The sequence below is a fragment of the Lithobates pipiens genome, unplaced genomic scaffold (genome assembly GCF_037356315.1).
Source record: "Lithobates pipiens isolate NorthernLeopardFrog02 unplaced genomic scaffold, aLitPip1_a1.2 Scaffold_13, whole genome shotgun sequence".
NCBI classification, from domain to species: Eukaryota; Metazoa; Chordata; class Amphibia; order Anura; family Ranidae; genus Lithobates; species Lithobates pipiens.
The window spans coordinates 324,636,276-324,654,322 of record NW_027507718.1 but is presented as its reverse complement, the minus strand read 5'-3'; the positions used below and the strand labels follow the sequence as shown (position 1 = coordinate 324,654,322).

Below are 18,047 nucleotides of genomic sequence, written 5' to 3'. Positions count from 1 at the left end.
ATCTCAAAAATAAGAGGATCATTACACTTTTCAGGGCAGTGGGAGGGGCCGTGCAAATCATTCCTTTACGTCCCAAACCGCTAAATACTTATTCAAAACCTCTGGTGTATAGAGCAAGTCAGGTGGCATTTTTTTTTTTTTGGGGGGGTGGATTGTTTGCTGGCTTCCCCTTTGTCTCCTTCCTCGTCCTCCTTGGTGGCCAATAGGATCGCTTCTCCTTTCAGCCAATCGGGTGATGGGTTCAGGACCTGCTTCCTGATTGGCCGGGAGGAAAATCAGGAATACAATAGCGAATATTAATTCGCTATTGTCACACAACTGGGTGGGCTCATCGTGCCTCTGGCTCTAATCATGTGCTTCTAAAAAAAAAAAAAAAAAAAAAAATCTATCAGAATCCATGCGCCTGGCGCCCCGCATGTAGATTAGTAGGCCGGACGCATGGATTAGGGGGGCGGTGCCCCTGCATTCTGCATTACGGGTCGCCACTGGTGCAAATATGGATTAATATTATAGAGCCATTTATGCCAAACTACATACAGCTGTTTCAGGCTTTTTGGACATCATGAGTACAGCGCATGGAAACCACAGCTTCTTTGGAATAAGGAAATACAATGAGACAGAATAACCATACAGGTAATGGTTGGATTCATTTTGGTGTACTGTATTTTGGTGCGGTGTTCTTTCAAAAAATATATATTTTTTTTAAAAAGTGCAAGTCCAATTTCTGAACATCTGAACTACATGACAGCACATTAATTTGGAATGTGTGTGTGCGCTTTTAACACACCGCACAACAATGGTAATATGTGAACCTAGCCTTATTCTCAAAAGGACACATGGTTGCAAATATATGGATTAAATAAAATGTTTGGAATATAACCGTGTTTGCAAATGTTTAATTTCACATTTGCACATGTCAAACTGCTTTTCTCCGTTAGTCAGTTTGAATGCATAAAAAAAAAAAAAAAAAAACGATGAAGCTTACAAGGTGGTCAGAGGATATGCAGACACTTCAAACTAAATTTTAATTACAAACTGAACAGACCTGAAAGCATGCTATCTTTGCCCATCTACAAAATTCCTCAAAAGTGGCTATAAACAACCTAATCTTTAAAAAAAGTAGGAACATAGTTCAGCCAATGTAGTGTAATGTGGTTTAGGGGTGGGGTGATAAGTGTATCAGAAAACATTGAATTTTCAGAATATGCTAGCATTTGCCTTTTTTATTGGTAAATGAGGATAAGACTGTCATTGCACATGTACTACATGCACCACTTTACCAAATCGGGGAGAAAATCAAGGGCTAATTACAATGGCACAGTGATGTGATTGAGGATGGAAGGGTATTCTACTGTCAGCTATGTGTCTTTAACCAGCCTTGGCCATCAGTATTGCTGAAATCCAGAGATGATCTCACATTCACGGAAAGGATGGGTATTTCATCCACTGCTTCATAAAGCCAAATAGCTACTACTCACCTCCATGAGTTGCTGCTCAAGCTCAGGGTTGTCAGAGTCATATGGTTGTTTTCTCACATCCTCTACCTCTAAAAAAAGCTTCTTATACCCAGAGATCTGCAAGAGGCATATCCTCAAGTTTATCTGAAATCTGAAACAGAAATAATCTACTATTGATAACGGAACATAAAATCTTGCACAAAATGTCTTTGCAATAGTACTGAGCTCATTACACAATTACACCATTTCTAATACCACAAACACGGATAAAATGCAACTCACGTTATACTGATCACTGTGCTTTATTAATGCATTCTAAATTCATTGTTCTTCTTATATTTATATACCACACATCATAGAAATCTAAAGTCAAAATATACTTATGCCTGTGGGATTCCACAGAAAGTGTATAGCAGGCACCTATATGGATGAATGCACATAGATTTTAGGGCTTACTAGGAGCCCCAATACTGAGCATGCTCATTAATGCTCCAGCTTGGAAAAGAAAGTTGACAGCTAGTTCGATGCCTCCCACATCCTCATAAACAATTGATAGATCTGATTGCCAACCTCGGTGGCCAATTGAGGTACAGCTCTACATGTCTTCCCCACAACCTTATTAAAGTGTTTTGGACAGCTTGAGGGAAGGTTAGAACCTCTGTGATGTTTGATTTTGCTATGTCTGTCATAGTTGCAGTGATTTCCCTTTGCTGGGGACTGCTGCCACTGGGACTAGATGTGAAAGGAATATTTTATTTCTGTGTCCCTTTTGACGAGATATCCTCTAAATTTCCTGTTGCAGAACAGAAATGAAGGAAGAGCTCCTATTACATCCAAAAAAATAAAATAAAAAAAAAGAGTAAAAAAATAAAAATAAAAAAATAAAAATGTAGAAGTTCAACTATAAGATGTGTGTGTATACTGCTAGGTACTAATTCTCTTAAGGCATGAGGCTCAGTATCACACATCAGTTGCCAGAGATATTATAAATGGGCATATGGTCCCATTGCTGGTGTGACTGAGGTTGGCGAACTGGCTAAGCAAATATATGTGCAGTAAAATAGGCAGGATAATTGTAAAGTATATGGCAAATAGCTAATAAATAATTTAGAGATTTGAGTTTCTAATGTTAAAAAAATGTATCAGAGTCTTAGGTTGATAAATTATTCTGCTTAACGTATTTACTTATTTATCAGTCACTTATTTTTAAAAATGCAGCTGTGGGAACAACTGGTGCACTGATGGTGCCTGCCCTTTATACCAATATAAAACAGTGTAATAACATACTAAGAAGAAGGTTTGGGAAGCTTATTACTACTGGGCTATGCAGACAGAGGAATCATAGGTCCTGCATTGTCCTTGCACAGCAGCTGGGATATTTGAGGAATTCATAAAAAGTGACTGCAACTCTTTAGAATTCTCTTGCCTGCAACAAACGTCGGTGCTTGCCCCAAATTTATGTACTTGTTGGGAGGAGAGTCAAAAAAAAAAGTGGCATACACCCAAACCTATAACTAGCCTTTGCAGTAAGGTCCACATGGAAGGGCAATGCACATCACAAATATTTCTCAGCACACTTACCTGCTAGATTGCAAAAAAAAATAAAAATGGCCCTAACAATTTAGACAGGGTCAATGTGTTTGTTTCTTTTTGTTTTTTTGGCAGGCTAGCTGGTAAATGTGCTGGAAAATCTTTGTTTGTGATGCTGGGAGGGGGTAACAGCAAACATGCCACCCTGCTACACAGTGTATAGAGAAAGGCATTGTGCCCGTCTCTGTACACCAACACCAACTAAGAGTTGGTCTTAATTACCTCCAGTTCTGTTATTCACAAACTGGAGGTAATTGTTTTTAAATTTGGTGCAACCACAGCGACACTTTGTGAAGAGGCACTATTAGGAATTACCTAAATCTGTGGCATGTAAAGCAATCATAACTGGCGCAGGACTTTAAAGGGCTATCCCACCAGTAAAATGGCATAAATAATGCTTTGCTAAATTCCCCCATGGTATTACAAGTATGCATACATTAAATCTTGCAGTTCTGCTTTAAATTCTGTCACTGCTTTTTGATGTACCAGCCATTGACATTCAAACAACTCAGTGAAGTACAAGGGGCACAACAGGAAATTAACTCCATGCAGACTACACTCCAGTTAAAAAGTGGATGCAAACCTAATAAAAAATCAATTTTAAAGTGCTTTTTAATCAATAGTCTTTGCTTTTACATGTCATTTTTAAGGAAGTGAAGACAAAATATCTGGTGATCATCCGGTCTCCTGTGTCCTCTGCGGATTTATGTTCTATCCCCAGTTTCAGACCTACAATAGCCTTGTGCAGTTTGAGCTGAGTAAAATTGTAGAATGACTGACCTGAGAACCATTGTGAATCCGGAGCGTCTAGGGATACCCATCATCCCTATAACTCCACCTACAGCATAAGGCCACTTCCCAGGGCTCCAGAGCACTCAGGGATATCCATCATCCCTATAACTACATCTACAGCATTAGGCCACTGCCCAGGGCTCCAGAGCACTCAGGGATATCGATCATCCCTATAACTACACCTACAGCATTAGGCCACTTCCCAGGTTTCCAGAGCACTCAGGGATATCCATCATCCCTATAACTACACCTACAGCATAAGTTCACTGTCCAGGTCTCCAGAGCACTCAGGGATATCCACCATAACTATAACTACACCTACAGCACTCAGGGATATCCATCATCCCTATAACTACACCTACATCATTAGTTCACTGTCCAGGTCTCCAGAGCACTCGGGAATATCCATCATCCCTATAACTCCACCTACAGCATAAGGCCACTTCCCAGGTCTCCAGAGCACTCAGGGATATCCATCATCCCTATAACTACATCTACAGCATTAGGCCACTGCCCAGGGCTCCAGAGCACTCAGGGATATCCATCATCCCTAAAACTACATCTACAGCATGAGGCCACTGCCAAGGGCTCCAGAGCACTCAGGGATATCCATCATCCCTATAACTACATCTACAGCATTAGGCCACTTCCCAGGGCTCCAGAGCACTCAGGAATATCAATCATCCCTATAACTCCACCTACAGCATAAGGCCACTTCCCAGGTCTCCAGAGCACTCAGGGATATCCATCATCCCTATAACTACATCTACAGCATTAGGCCACTGCCCAGGTCTCCAGAGCACTCAGGAATATCGATCATCCCTATAACTACACCTACAGCATAAGTTCACTGTCCAGGTCTCCAGAGCACTCAGGGATATCCACCATCACTATAACTACACCTACAGCATAAGGCCACTTCCCAGGTCTCCAGAGCACTCAGGGATATCCATCATTCCTATAACTACACCTACAGCATAAGTTCACTGTCCAGGTCTCCAGAGCACTCAGGGATCTCCACCATCACTATAACTACACCTACAGCATAAGTTCACTGTCCAGGTCTCCAGAGCACTCAGGGATATCCACCATCACTATAACTACACCTACAGCATTAGGCCACTGCCCAGGGCTCCAGAGCACTCAGGGATATCCATCATCCCAATAACTACACCTATAGCATAAGGCCTCATGCACATTGATGCCTGAGATTGTATAATGTAAAATGTAGGCGTGTTCATAGAATGAGAGCGTTCCTAGTTTGTGCAATGTTGGCAGGACATGCCGAACTCCATTTACACTCGCAACCTATGGAGCTGGTCTGAGAGATGGACACTTAATCACAAAAAAAAAAATGCCGCTTTTTTTCAAATCAACATTTAAAAACCGTGCAAGAAATGTGTTGCTAAACTACATTCGTAGGTTTGTAACCTTACAGATACTTGAAAGTGTTTGTTACCCCAGCAGTTCACAGTCCAGATATGTGCCTGCTGTACCATGTACTTGTATGAGGAAGTCTCCTGTTCTCTTTGTATTGCTTCCTTATGTGAAATCCCTGGTGTTCCTGAAAGTCCCTCTGTTTCCTATTAAAAACTGACCACACTAAGCAGGAGAACACACTGTGGAAATTTCCCTAGATATGCTGGAAACTCAGTATGCTCTCCTCCAATGATCAAACTTGTCCTGACATGCCCCCTCTGCACAACCATTAACTGGAAAGCTCAGTGTTCTGCTGTTTCTCATTCCCCAGCTCTTATAAAGCTGATAACAGAGGGAATGTGATCATTTCTAAAAAATGTATTTATAATATATTTTTAGATCTATACAAAAATGTTTTGCCTTTCATTTCTATTTTAAACTGAATGGTTTGTTTTACAAGGTGATAGTTTACAATCACTTTGAGCATTATTGTCTGGTCAAAGACCTGCGCCAGTCTTTTACTGCTGAATGAAGGGGCATCATATTAATGATGTCATTCCTTCACTGTATACAACACAGGTTTTACTGGCTTATAGTGCCAACCATGTTGTTCCATTGATGGCAGGAGACTGATATTAAGACATTCAGCTACTTATACTAGCTGTACTGTATATAAAATGCTGAAGACTTTAAATAATCCAGAACGCAAGATGGAGTTCAGTTTTAATTAGAGATAGACAGATACCACTTTTTTAAGACCAAGTACAAGTACCAATACTTTTTTCAAGTACTTGCCGATACCGATTATCGATAATTTGTTTTTAACATCATGTGACAGTGGCACCAACATGCGGCACTGATGAGGCGTGGACTGTAGTTTTTATTTTTTTATTTTTTACAATTTACGTTTTTTTTGTCATTTTTTTTTTTTTTTTTTTTACAATGCTTTCTTTTTTCTGGTGTGGGGGAGTGGATGGTGTCAGTGTTTTTTTATTTTTTTATTTAATTTTTTAAAAAATTAAAATTTTCATCAACCCTATTGTGGCGGGGGTATGGATATGGACTTTGGTGAGACATTAGGGGTCTAAACAGACCCCTGACATCTCCCCTTTGAGACACAGTTTACAATGCTCAGTTATGAATGGACAGAGTCAGTGATCACTGAATCTGTGAATTCAGAAAACAAAGGAGCCGGCAAATGACAGATTTACAGGCTCCTTCCTCACGGATCCAAGATGATCGGGGAGCCAGGGAGCACACAGGGGACAATCAGTGATGATCGTGCGGCGGTGGGTGCAATTACAAGCACCGATCTCCCTTACAGCCGTAGGAGGGAGAGGAGGAGAAGCGGCTGTCAGAAAAGCTATACAGGGAGATCGGTGCTTGTAACTGCATCCATCTCCATACTGATCATCTATGAGGCTGCCCAGCCCCCCTGCTACACTGAGGTCTCGGGGTGTACTGGCCTCCTGCCAGGTACAGGGTCAATCATCAGAGCATTTGCACAAGTACTTGGTATCGGTGCAACCCTAGATTTAATGTTTGAGAAAATTAAAGCTCAAGCAACTTGCAATTCACATAAACCTTAGCAAGCAAGGAGCTTTATGGTTTTCACATTTTTTTATTAAAAAAAACACACATGAAACCTGACGTATAGGAACTGTGACATAACCTGAAAAAGGAGGCTGCTAATGACCCATGGACTCAAATTGCTTAGATGAGTACACAGTATCCAAATATAAAATGTAGACAATAGAAGAGTATTGCTCTCAGTTCCGGGAAGGAGAAATAACAAGTTTACTTATGAGCAATGAATGAACAGTTGGCGAACACATCTCCTACGTAACTGGGCTGACAGGGTTCATATCAACTAAAACACAAACCTTTTATCTTTTTCCACGTTAATCTGCTTTGCTTTTATTATATCAGCTACATATTTGTCAACTTCATCTTCCTTGATATTTACTGCACACCGCAGTACCTGTAATATTCACAAATAATGAAAAATAAGAATCTATGTTTAGTAAAATAGCAGAAAAAGATTGTTACAAGCACATTAAAATTACAGGCATAGCTTTATAAAACCTAGTTTGAGAACATATTAAAGGACAAGTTCATCTTTGTTACAAAATCAACCCAGCCTCAATACATTTACATATTCAATACCAACCGCCTCATCTCTCTTCTTGGCCCCGTCAGGTCCGTACTTACTTCCTCTGATGCAGGAGCACTGTCCAATTCAAGTATGAACAAAATCAGGGAAAATAAATCTGCTTTAGGGTGCATTCACAGCTGAGCGTATACTTTTCAGGCTTTTTTCTGGTGTTTTTTTTAAGCTTTTTACAAGTGTTTTAGAAGTGTATAACAAGCGTTTTACAGCTTCAAGGGTTTTTGTTTAGCCAATAGAAATTACTAGGGGGAGGAGAGGGAGAGGGGTGGAGAGGCACCATTTGAGCGTTTTACAAGCTTTTACAATGTTTTTCTGCTCCAGTTAGGTGTTTGTATTGAAGTCTATGGGGGCCGAAAAAGCTTGTAATCTGCCAAAAAGATGCCCATGTACTTTTCTGAGGGTCAGGCATTTTGCTTCAGGCGTGTGTACACAGGGGCCATTGAAATAAATGTGATTTTGCTTGTTGGGCATTTGGAAATTTAGAGGTGAGTGTTTTACGAGCTGAAAAACACTCGGGTGTAAATGGGGCCTTAGATTTGTAGTTGTTTACCGACAAGGATTTAAAACATCGATATACTGGCACCTGTAGATTACAATTCACATAATACATGCAGGGATGTGGACATTTAAAAAAAATAAAAAATAAAAATATTCGTCCAAGGAACTATGGAAAATATAAGAGGGGTTGATTAATTTTTTTTTTTTTTATTAGGTAGAGGTGTTTTTATAAATGTCTGTGGCTTTTAAAAATAAAAAGGGCTTTAGGGTGACTTAAACTTTTAATGTTTTTAACTTTGCGCCGTTCATCTCCTACTCACCTTCATGCCTCTCTCCAGCACTGCAACCAAGGACTAGCAGGGAGGGGAGAGACCTTGCAGTATGACAAGCACCGACTGGGTGGTCATCAGGAAAGGGGAGTGCCGGGCTCTCTTAACCCTCAGCAGAAGTGCATCTGCTGAGCAAGAAAAAAAAAAAAAAAAGGGAAAAAACAAAAACTTTTTTCCTTCAGATGACCCTCCCACACAAATACTTGGGTACTCAGTACCAGCACATACTGAGCAGCCAAATCAAGCTTCTGTGTCCGCTCTGTTAAGGGACAAAAAAAGTAAACCCTGCTACTTTCCCGTAGCAGGGCTAAATGCAAAAAAAAAAAAAAGAAAAAAAAAAAAAAAAAAGAAGAACTGCATGTCCTGGGCGATATGATTTGTGCATCCCTGTACTTATATATCTACCAGTCACATAATACACAGTATATACAGGCTACACTGGGAGTTGGAGACCTTCATGGCATAACATACGATGAATGCAGGTCATGTTCCTGCAACCTAAACATATACAGATGATGCTCGCACTTGAACCCTTATGGTTCTAATGGACCTTCAAAAACTTTCACAGTATAGGGTACAGTACATACAGGTGATGCTAGGATTTGTAGTCCCAACAGTAACATAAAATACAGTGTTTATCAGTCCTCTGGGTGAAGGTGGTTGTGATCAGTGGCTGTGTTTACTGCTGAAAAAAGACCCTTCATTTCTTTGTAAGTGGGCAAGCTTACAAAATCTGCAGTGGACCAAATAGATTATTTCCCCCAATGTATATTTACTATAAATACAATGTGTATATAGGCTGGGGAACTTCTTGTATGGAGATGCTCTGTCAGAGTGATCTGAAGTGGCCATATAAAAAGGGAAAACAAAACATCTGACAGATTCCTCCATCTTTACTAAACAGCTAGGATGGACGAATTTCCCACTATACAAAAACAAAAAAGGATGGGGGGGGGGGGGGGGGGTAGAACCTGAAAGGACAGTAGGTATTAACTGTGACCCCAAATGATAATCTCAAAAAAATCGTTTATAGCAAACTTGATTAGGACTTGAAAAAGGTTAAAAAAAACAGTACTTCAAAATTGCAATTTTAAACCTCCACCCATCACTTAAAACTAACAACGTTGTTACTCTAAAAACAAAAAACAAAGGGAGTCCGGACTCGAATGACTGAATTAATTACCACCAATTAAATATGATCCTCATATCATAAGTGGCCACCATGTCAAGTGCTCAAATGAGCCAACAGATATAACAAAACTCTAAATTAGCAGCATGCGTGGGGTTCAGATAAAGAGGACGGGCATTACAGGCTAAGCTCATTGGAGGCTCGTATGCTAAGGCCACCAGAAAAAATATATAGAAAAAATTCCCAAGGTTCATAGGGACATCCAACTGCAAAAGGTGTAACAAGAAAGGAAGAGATCAATTCGTGGATGAACATGAAGATGTTCCCTATAATATTGGAGATTCTGATGTAGGTATATACTTTCCATTCCATCAATTAGGAGAGTTCAATACAATTCATTGCACATATTGTCAATGGTTTAGGATGATAAAAATGTCTGTAAGACTGAGTATGTTGACTGATTGCTCCTACAGATGCATGTATCGCAGGAGTGTTCCTGCTATTGACCTTTGCTGCTCTAACAAGCTATGGACCTCGTTGGAGGTGAGAGATCCCACTCATCATGTGTTCAATTTCCATACACCTCATTGGCTTGATAGTCTAAATGGACTCACCTCAGGTGTAGACTGGTTAAACCGTCACCACTTCATGTGGCATCAACATGTTTCACCCCGCCCTCAGGACAAAACATGATTGAGCCCCGAGTTGTGGTCTGGATAAATCGAGCCGAGGCTGCTTTTACCTGCTAAACACTCAGGCCACGTGCGATGTACGGCAGGTGGCCGGGCTAGCTTTTCCCATTTTTGCAGTATGCTTTGAGTCTGGATGTACCTTTCTTTAGCTTGCACCCTCACTAGCCCTAGGCAGCTTGAGCGGGGACCCTTAAGCATTTATCATGGGTCAAAATTATTTTATTGGTATAATAACAGAGCAAAAAATAAAAAAAGCAAAAACACTTACCTTGTTTTTTGAATGCCCCAAAGAGTATTCTAAAAAAAAATAAAGAGAAGCCTATTATATTTTTTATTTTACAAGAGTTTGTTATCAGAAGCAGAAAAGGATTTTCATCCATTGGACATTAAGACAGCTTATAAGATGTAAACAGATCATGTTGTACAAAATGTATAGTCAGGTTAACACAATAATAATAATAACGCTGTAATTATCTAAAAAGATCTATAAATAAATAATCATAGCATATCATAGCAGCGCTTATCCATTAATAAAAACTCTGATGTTCCTTGTATATAATAATATTTTCCATCAAGTGTGAATGAGGAATCACAATTCAAAACGTCCACATCAAATGTCAATATTTATCCATCAATTATATATTGAATGGCAAGTCCTCTTGTGTTGTGAGATATGTTGAGCCACAGCCCATCAATACAAATCACCTCCACATGTGCAGAAGAAGCACACACAAGGGGATGTGTGATAGATAAGGGTCCCTCAGATGATGTCGGAATGACGAAACGCGTCAGAGTGGAGCCATACGACAAGTAGAGAATCAGCAGTGATCGGGAGAGGTTAGTCTGAGCCACGAGTGAGCAGAGAGATACGGCCCACCGCTACGGGAGAGGGCGGTAGGGCAATCCTCATGCACCTGAACACTATGCTGTGTATTAATGAACCAATGCCTCATACTCGATGTTTGTGAGTGTAAAAATTGATGGTTTTAAACTTTATTAAAAGCTTATATTTTACGGAATTACACTAGGTCTATTCTCTCCATACACTTTTTTCCGAGATATTGAGATAATGAGCTGTATGTGATGGGGAAGGAGGAGTGACCTGACAGTTCATAGGAATTTTTGATATGCCTATTTTGACCAGCTGGTAAGAGCACTACCAAAGGGGAGTCTTATCTATCACATATCCCCTTGTGTGGGTTTCTTCTGCACATGTGGAGGGGATTTGTATTGATGGGCTGTGGCTCAACACATCTCACAACACGAGAGGACTTGCCATTCAATATATAATTGATGGATAAATATTGACATTTGATGTGGACGTTTTGAATTGTGATTCCTCATTTACACTTGATGGAAATTATTATTATATACAACGAACATCAGAGTTTTTATTAATGGATATGCGCTGCTAGATCTGTATATGATTATTTATTTATAGATCTTTTTAGATGATAATTGTGTTTTATTCAGGTTTGAATAAATTTAACATGGGGGCTAGACTGCATTGAAATTACACAGCCCCCAACACACCATTTTGAGTGTGAGAGCGTTTGTGTTTATACATAGAACTGGGCGGTGGTTTTTGTTATAAACTTTTGAGAACCTCTTATTGATGTTTATGTGTTAAAAATGCTTTTTTTGCAATTAAAATCAAAGCACGCTCACATATAATGTCAATAAGCTATGCCTCTTCCAAGGGGTATGTCACACTGCCAGCATGCAAAATAATATGTTGATGTAAATAATAGTATAGTAATCACCACATGCTGTATATGGTCAATATTCAAGAATGACATCAAAGACAAGCCCTTGTCTCAATGTGTTTCCTGGAAGTTATGCTTTGTGCATTATTTTCACTTCTAGATGGTATAATCTATTTACTAGCCCTGGGCCCCCTACTGTGTCCTCCTCCTTACACCTGTATGGCCTTGGCGCTCCTATAGTAAACAGTGTGATGATGGTAACTTCTAACCCTCCAGCATGTTCAATATATAGCAACATGTATGTATTCTATACATGTGATCTTTTGCATGATCATGTCTGTTTAACATGCATGCAATGGTCCTTAGTATGTTATGGCAGGGCTCAAAATGTCAAGTCCTGAGCTACTAGCCAGGCCTCAGGGGTTACGAGCCACCAGTTACCTACCCTGCCCCTAAACACGCCCCTACCCTCCTCTCTTCCCCTCCGCGAGCGCTGGGAGAAGAACTCCCATACAACCCGCCTGCCGGTAGTGCTTGTCCACCCGCTCCCAGGCAGCCCTTCCTCGCCAACCCTCAAAATCCACTAGAAAAATGCCAGCAGGCAAGTGGAATTTTTAAGGGCTGTGTTATGGTAAGGATAATGGATTGATGTTATGTACATTCTGTAACATGTTCTCTGTTTTGTTTTTTTTTTAACAGGCAAGTTCTCTGTTTTAGTTTAGATTATACTGTATATATTTTATCCAGCCTCCTGAAGAAGAGGAAATCTATTCCGGGAAACACGTTGGGACAAGGGCTAGTCCCACCCCCAGCTAATACATCTTAGATGTCATGCTTGAATATTGACCATAAATGTTACAGTTACTATACTACTATTTACATCAACATATTATTTTGCATGCTGGGAGTGCAACATACCTCCATGGATGAGGCCTAGTCATTTGACATTATACTGTATGTGAATGTGCTTTGGATTTTACTTAATTTTTTTTCCAAATACGTGGATATCAATAAAATAATTTTACAATGCTGCAGGGGACTCAGAAAACAATTGTTTTTTATGTGTCCTGTTTACACTATACATGTGCGGTGGTGTGCGCTACATAAAAATATAGCATGTAAACAACACATCATGGGATGCCTTGTGCCAGTGGTCTCCAAACTGCAGCGCCTTGCATGCTTTTATCTGGCCCTTGAGTCATTACCCCCCCACTGTCTAGGAGGACATAGCTCCTGCCACTGACAACGAAGCATTATTCCTCCCGCTGACACCCAACGACGGAGCACTATTCCTCCCGCTGACACCCAACGACGGAGCACTATTCCTCCCGCTGACACCCAACGACGGGGCACCTCTCCTCCCGCTGACACCCAACGACGGGGCACCTCTCCTCCCGCTGACACCCAACGACGGGGCACCTCTCCTCCCGCTGACACCCAACGACGGGGCACCTCTCCTCCCGCTGACACCCAACGACGGGGCACCTCTCCTCCCGCTGACACCCAACGACGGGGCACCTCTCCTCCCGCTGACACCCAACGAAGGGGCACCTCTCCTCCCGCTGACACCCAACGAAGGGGCACCTCTCCTCCCGCTGACACCCAACGACGGGGCACCTCTCCTCCCGCTGACACCCAACGACGGGGCACCTCTCCTCCCGCTGACACCCAACGAAGGGGCACCTCTCCTCCCGCTGACACCCAACGACGGGGCACCTCTCCTCCCGCTGACACCCAACGACGGGGCACCTCTCCTCCCGCTGACACCCAACGACGGGGCACCTCTCCTCCCGCTGACACCCAACGACGGGGCACCTCTCCTCCCGCTGACACCCAACGACGGGGCACCTCTCCTCCCGCTGACACCCAACGACGGGGCACCTCTCCTCCCGCTGACACCCAACGACGGGGCACCTCTCCTCCCGCTGACACCCAACGACGGGGCACCTCTCCTCCCGCTGACACCCAACGATGGGGCACCTATCCTCCCGCTGACACCCAACGACGGGACACCACTCCTCCCAATGACATCCAATGACGGGGGCCCACTCCTCCCAATGACATCCAACGACGGGGCACCACTCCTCCCAATGACATCCAACGACGGGGCACCACTCCTCCCGCTGACACCCAAAGATGGGGCACCACCCACTGACAACAATGGGATACTATTCCTCCCAAGGACACCAATGATGGAACACTATTCCTCCCACTAATATCAAAGAGGGGACACTCTTTACTCCCACTAACACCAGGATATTTGGATATTTTCTACTCCCGCTGGTCACAATCTGGCCCTCCAAAAGTTTGAAGGACAGTAAACTGGTCCTTCGTTTAGAAAGTTTGGAGACCCCTGCCTTATACAGAGCACCACAGTTGGTGTGAAGGATCCCTTAATAAAAGCAATTCTGATTGGGTATTATGAGTTACTGGACTTTGAAAGGTGAGAAATCAGTAATAATTGTAACTATATCAATTATATCCATTCAGTATTCACCTAGGTATTGTAGGTACATGTATCCGTATATTCTGCCTAATCTACCAGATAACTCTCCATACCTGTTTATCTTTTCTAATGAATGGCAATAATTGTATTGTTCGATGCTTAAATCTGAAACTCCAGCCTTATCTTCAGTCTTTCACAGTTGTACAGGCTCCTCTCCTGTACTGAAATTGCTTACGCTGATTTCCCTTGCACACTGTGAGCTTCTTATAGCATGCATTGGGAGCTGCAGCAAGTCAAATAGAGTTTGCCTAATTTCCGGGCTGGAGGATGTCCGGCATCATCGACATCAACAGCGTGACTGTTCCTAGCCCTCCCTATTCAATCACTGGATTTCAATGAGGCTCAGCATTGCATGTGGCCATTACCTTGGGTGATCTGCATGCAAATACAGTCTGCCTATGAACACTGACTCCACACTGACATCCACACATGATATGTGCAAGAGTCCTACCAAGATGCAACTGTTTGCATCAGGTCTGAGGGCGCTTATGGGGAGTACTCAAGTAGGGTGTTGAAGTGTTTTAAGGAAGCTATGTACAGCACCTAGTGGACCCCTCTCACTAGCCATGATCTGCCTGAATTGTACAGAGGAGCACAGAGACCCAGGACATTGCTGCATCTAAAATAAGGTACTGTATGCGATGAAAGCAGAAAGGTTTTATTTTATTGCAATGTTGATGACGTGGAAAGGAGGAGCCAGGGAAGATAAAATATAAGCAGATTAAACTTATTACCTATCCTGTGAGTTCTAAAAGCTCCATCCTTGGATCCATCACAAATCCGCTGCAACTCACATTTGCCATGAATTTGTCTTAGAAACCATTTGAACCAAAATCTGAAGTAGTTGCTGTAGAGATACTGCCAGAAGTACAGAAGCATCCTAAAAAAAAAAAAAGAAAAAAAGTGAAAAAAATCAAACATAATCTTACATTTGTGTTTAAAAATTATATATATATATATATTTTTGGAAAAACCTGGAATGCAGCTCTAAATTTCTAAGCGTGTGGTGTCAGCCCTGCCTACTTCATTTATGATCAATTCGAATCTTACTCCTCCCTCCCTCTCTCTCTCTCTCTCCCTCCCTTCTTGCACACAGGACCAAAATCCTAATACCAAAATGCAGTAACCTGAAGCAACCAAACATAAGGGAGATATTCTTTGGTGCAGCTCACAGGAGGTGACAAGGACACTGCATTTCTGGCAAGATAAATATGTATTTTCTGTACTTGCTGAAAAAGTACTTGGTTTAAAAAAAAAGAAAAAAAAAAAAAAAGACTACTAATGCAGCCAGCAAACCTAAGGCCCATAAGTTATAATATATTACATTTTTGTTCTTGGGTTTATTCATTTTAAAGATTAACTCAGAGTCCCCCCTCCCTTACATGGGAGCCTCCTCTCTTACACGGGAGCCCCCTATCGGAGTCCCCCCCTCCCTTACACGGGAGCCCCCATCGGAGGTCCCCCCTCCCTTACACGGGAGCCCCCATCGGAGGTCCCCCCTCCCTTACACGGGAGCCCCCATCGGAGGTCCCCCCTCCCTTACACGGGAGCCCCCATCGGAGGTCCCCCCTCCCTTTTCACGGGAGCCCCCATCGGAGGTCCCCCCTCCCTTACACGGGAGCCCCCATCGGAGGTCCCCCCTCCCTTACACGGGAGCCCCCATCGGAGTCCCCCCTCCCTTACACGGGAGCCCCCATCGGAGTCCCCCCTCCCTTACACGGGAGCCCCCATCGGAGTCCCCCCTCCCTTACACGGGAGCCCCCATCGGAGTCCCCCCTCCCTTACACGGGAGCCCCCATCGGAGTCCCCCCCTCCCTTACACGGGAGCCCCCATCGGAGTCCCCCCCTCCCTTACACGGGAGCCCCCATCGGAGTCCCCCCCTCCCTTACACGGGAGCCCCCATCGGAGTCCCCCCCTCCCTTACACGGGAGCCCCCATCGGAGTCCCCCCCTCCCTTACACGGGAGCCCCCATCGGAGTCCCCCCCTCCCTTACACGGGAGCCCCCATCGGAGTCCCCCCCTCCCTTACACGGGAGCCCCCATCGGAGTCCCCCCCTCCCTTACACGGGAGCCCCCATCGGAGTTCCCCCCCTCCCTTACACGGGAGCCCCCATCGGAGTTCCCCCCTTCCTTACACGGGAGCCCCCATCGGAGGTCCCCCCTACCATACACGGGAGCCCCCATCGGAGTCGCCCCCTCCCTTACACGGGAGCCCCCATCGGAGTTCCCCCCTCCCTTACACGGGAGCCCCCATCGGAGTTCCCCCCACGGGAGCCCCCATCAGAGTTCCCCCCTCCCTTACACGGGAGCCCCCATCAGAGTTCCCCCCTCCCTTACACGGGAGCCCCCATCAGAGTTCCCCCCTCCCTTACACGGGAGCCCCCATCAGAGTTCCCCCCTCCCTTACACGGGAGCCCCCATCAGAGTTCCCCCCTCCCTTACACGGGAGCCCCCATCAGAGTTCCCCCCTCCCTTGCACTGGAGCCCGTATCAGAGTCCCCCCTCCCTTGCACTGGAGCCCGCATCAGAGTCCCCCCTCCCTTACACCACGTGCAGAGCCCGCCAGGAAGTCGGCGCAGCGCTGCGCTAATCACAGACAGTGAGACATTGCCCCGATGAGCAGCTGCAGACATCAGGAAATGTCTCACTGCCTGTGATTAGCGCAGCGCTACGCCGACCTCCTGGCGGGCTCTGCACATGGAGCATGCGAACACGCCTGAGCTCATCCCTACTTCTGGAACATTGCATGAATAATAGGAGTTGCTGGATAAACCTGTACACCCAATACTCAAGCAGAGGTGTAACCAGAAACTCATGATACTAAGCCAACATGATTAAAAATATATAATTAGTAATAAACCCGGAATGTGGAAGCACTGCTGCCGCCTTTATAAAGATGACAGAGCACTTATTGACTACAGACAGGTGATTATTGATTCTAATAACAGAGCAATGTTACATCAACATTCCAGGCACGTTATTGAGGAAGGACACACATATACACACACAGGTCTCTGCATGGCCGTATAATCAGCACGTATACACCATCAGAAGCCCGATCCCCCCATCCTCACCTCGTCCCGTGCTATCAATTCCGACCCCTGACGATTATCAATACACACATAGCCTGCTGAACAGAGCCTGTCAGTCCACGTCACAGGTCTACTAGAGCGATGCCTACCAACTACCGGAGCCATTTTGTTGAAGTCTATGGTAGGACGCGGTTCACTGATCACACCAAACATGGCCTCCGCTCTGCAACCTACAACAGCCAACTGGAGACATTTTGTGCTGTAAAGACTCGTGCTCTAGTATTTTTTACCTCAGAAGAAAGCGACTAATGGATCGTCTCCATAGAGATAAAAACAGTTGTTAGGAATCATGAGCTTAACCACAAACTGTGCAATGGAATTTGAAAATTGAAATTCCTAAAACAACAGTAGCATCTGAGAGAAATATATTGTCTGCACAAAAAAAATAATAATAATAATTACTATCACAGAGCCTGTCTGAGTTGTGACTAAAAAGAAATAAATATATATAATGTCCAAATAATACATATATATATATATATATATATATATATATATATATATTTTTTTTTTTTTTTTTTTTTTTTTTTTTATTGGACACACATACTAATATGCACATTTTATTTTTGCATAAAAACATACTTTTAAGTTAAACACAATTTCTTGGCGGTAATACAAGTTGGAACATTTGTATGAATTATTTGTTTTCAGCCAGTAAAATAGGGA

General features: G+C 43.3%; 1 protein-coding gene across 1 annotated transcript in view; it reads right to left on the bottom strand.

Moving 5' to 3' along the window:
• Nucleotides 1–17,500, bottom strand: part of ELMOD2 (ELMO domain containing 2) — a 33,906-nt gene extending 16,406 nt beyond the window's left edge. The window contains exons 1-5 of the mRNA XM_077476940.1: nucleotides 17,364–17,500; nucleotides 15,023–15,168; nucleotides 10,345–10,373; nucleotides 7,142–7,239; nucleotides 1,479–1,608 (exon numbers count right to left, since the gene is read on the bottom strand). Coding sequence (XP_077333066.1) covers nucleotides 1,479–1,608; nucleotides 7,142–7,239; nucleotides 10,345–10,373; nucleotides 15,023–15,167 — 402 coding nt within the window. The 5' untranslated portion in view covers nucleotide 15,168; nucleotides 17,364–17,500. The remainder of the gene's footprint in view (nucleotides 1–1,478; nucleotides 1,609–7,141; nucleotides 7,240–10,344; nucleotides 10,374–15,022; nucleotides 15,169–17,363) is intronic.
• Nucleotides 17,501–18,047: the final 547 nt, after the last annotated feature.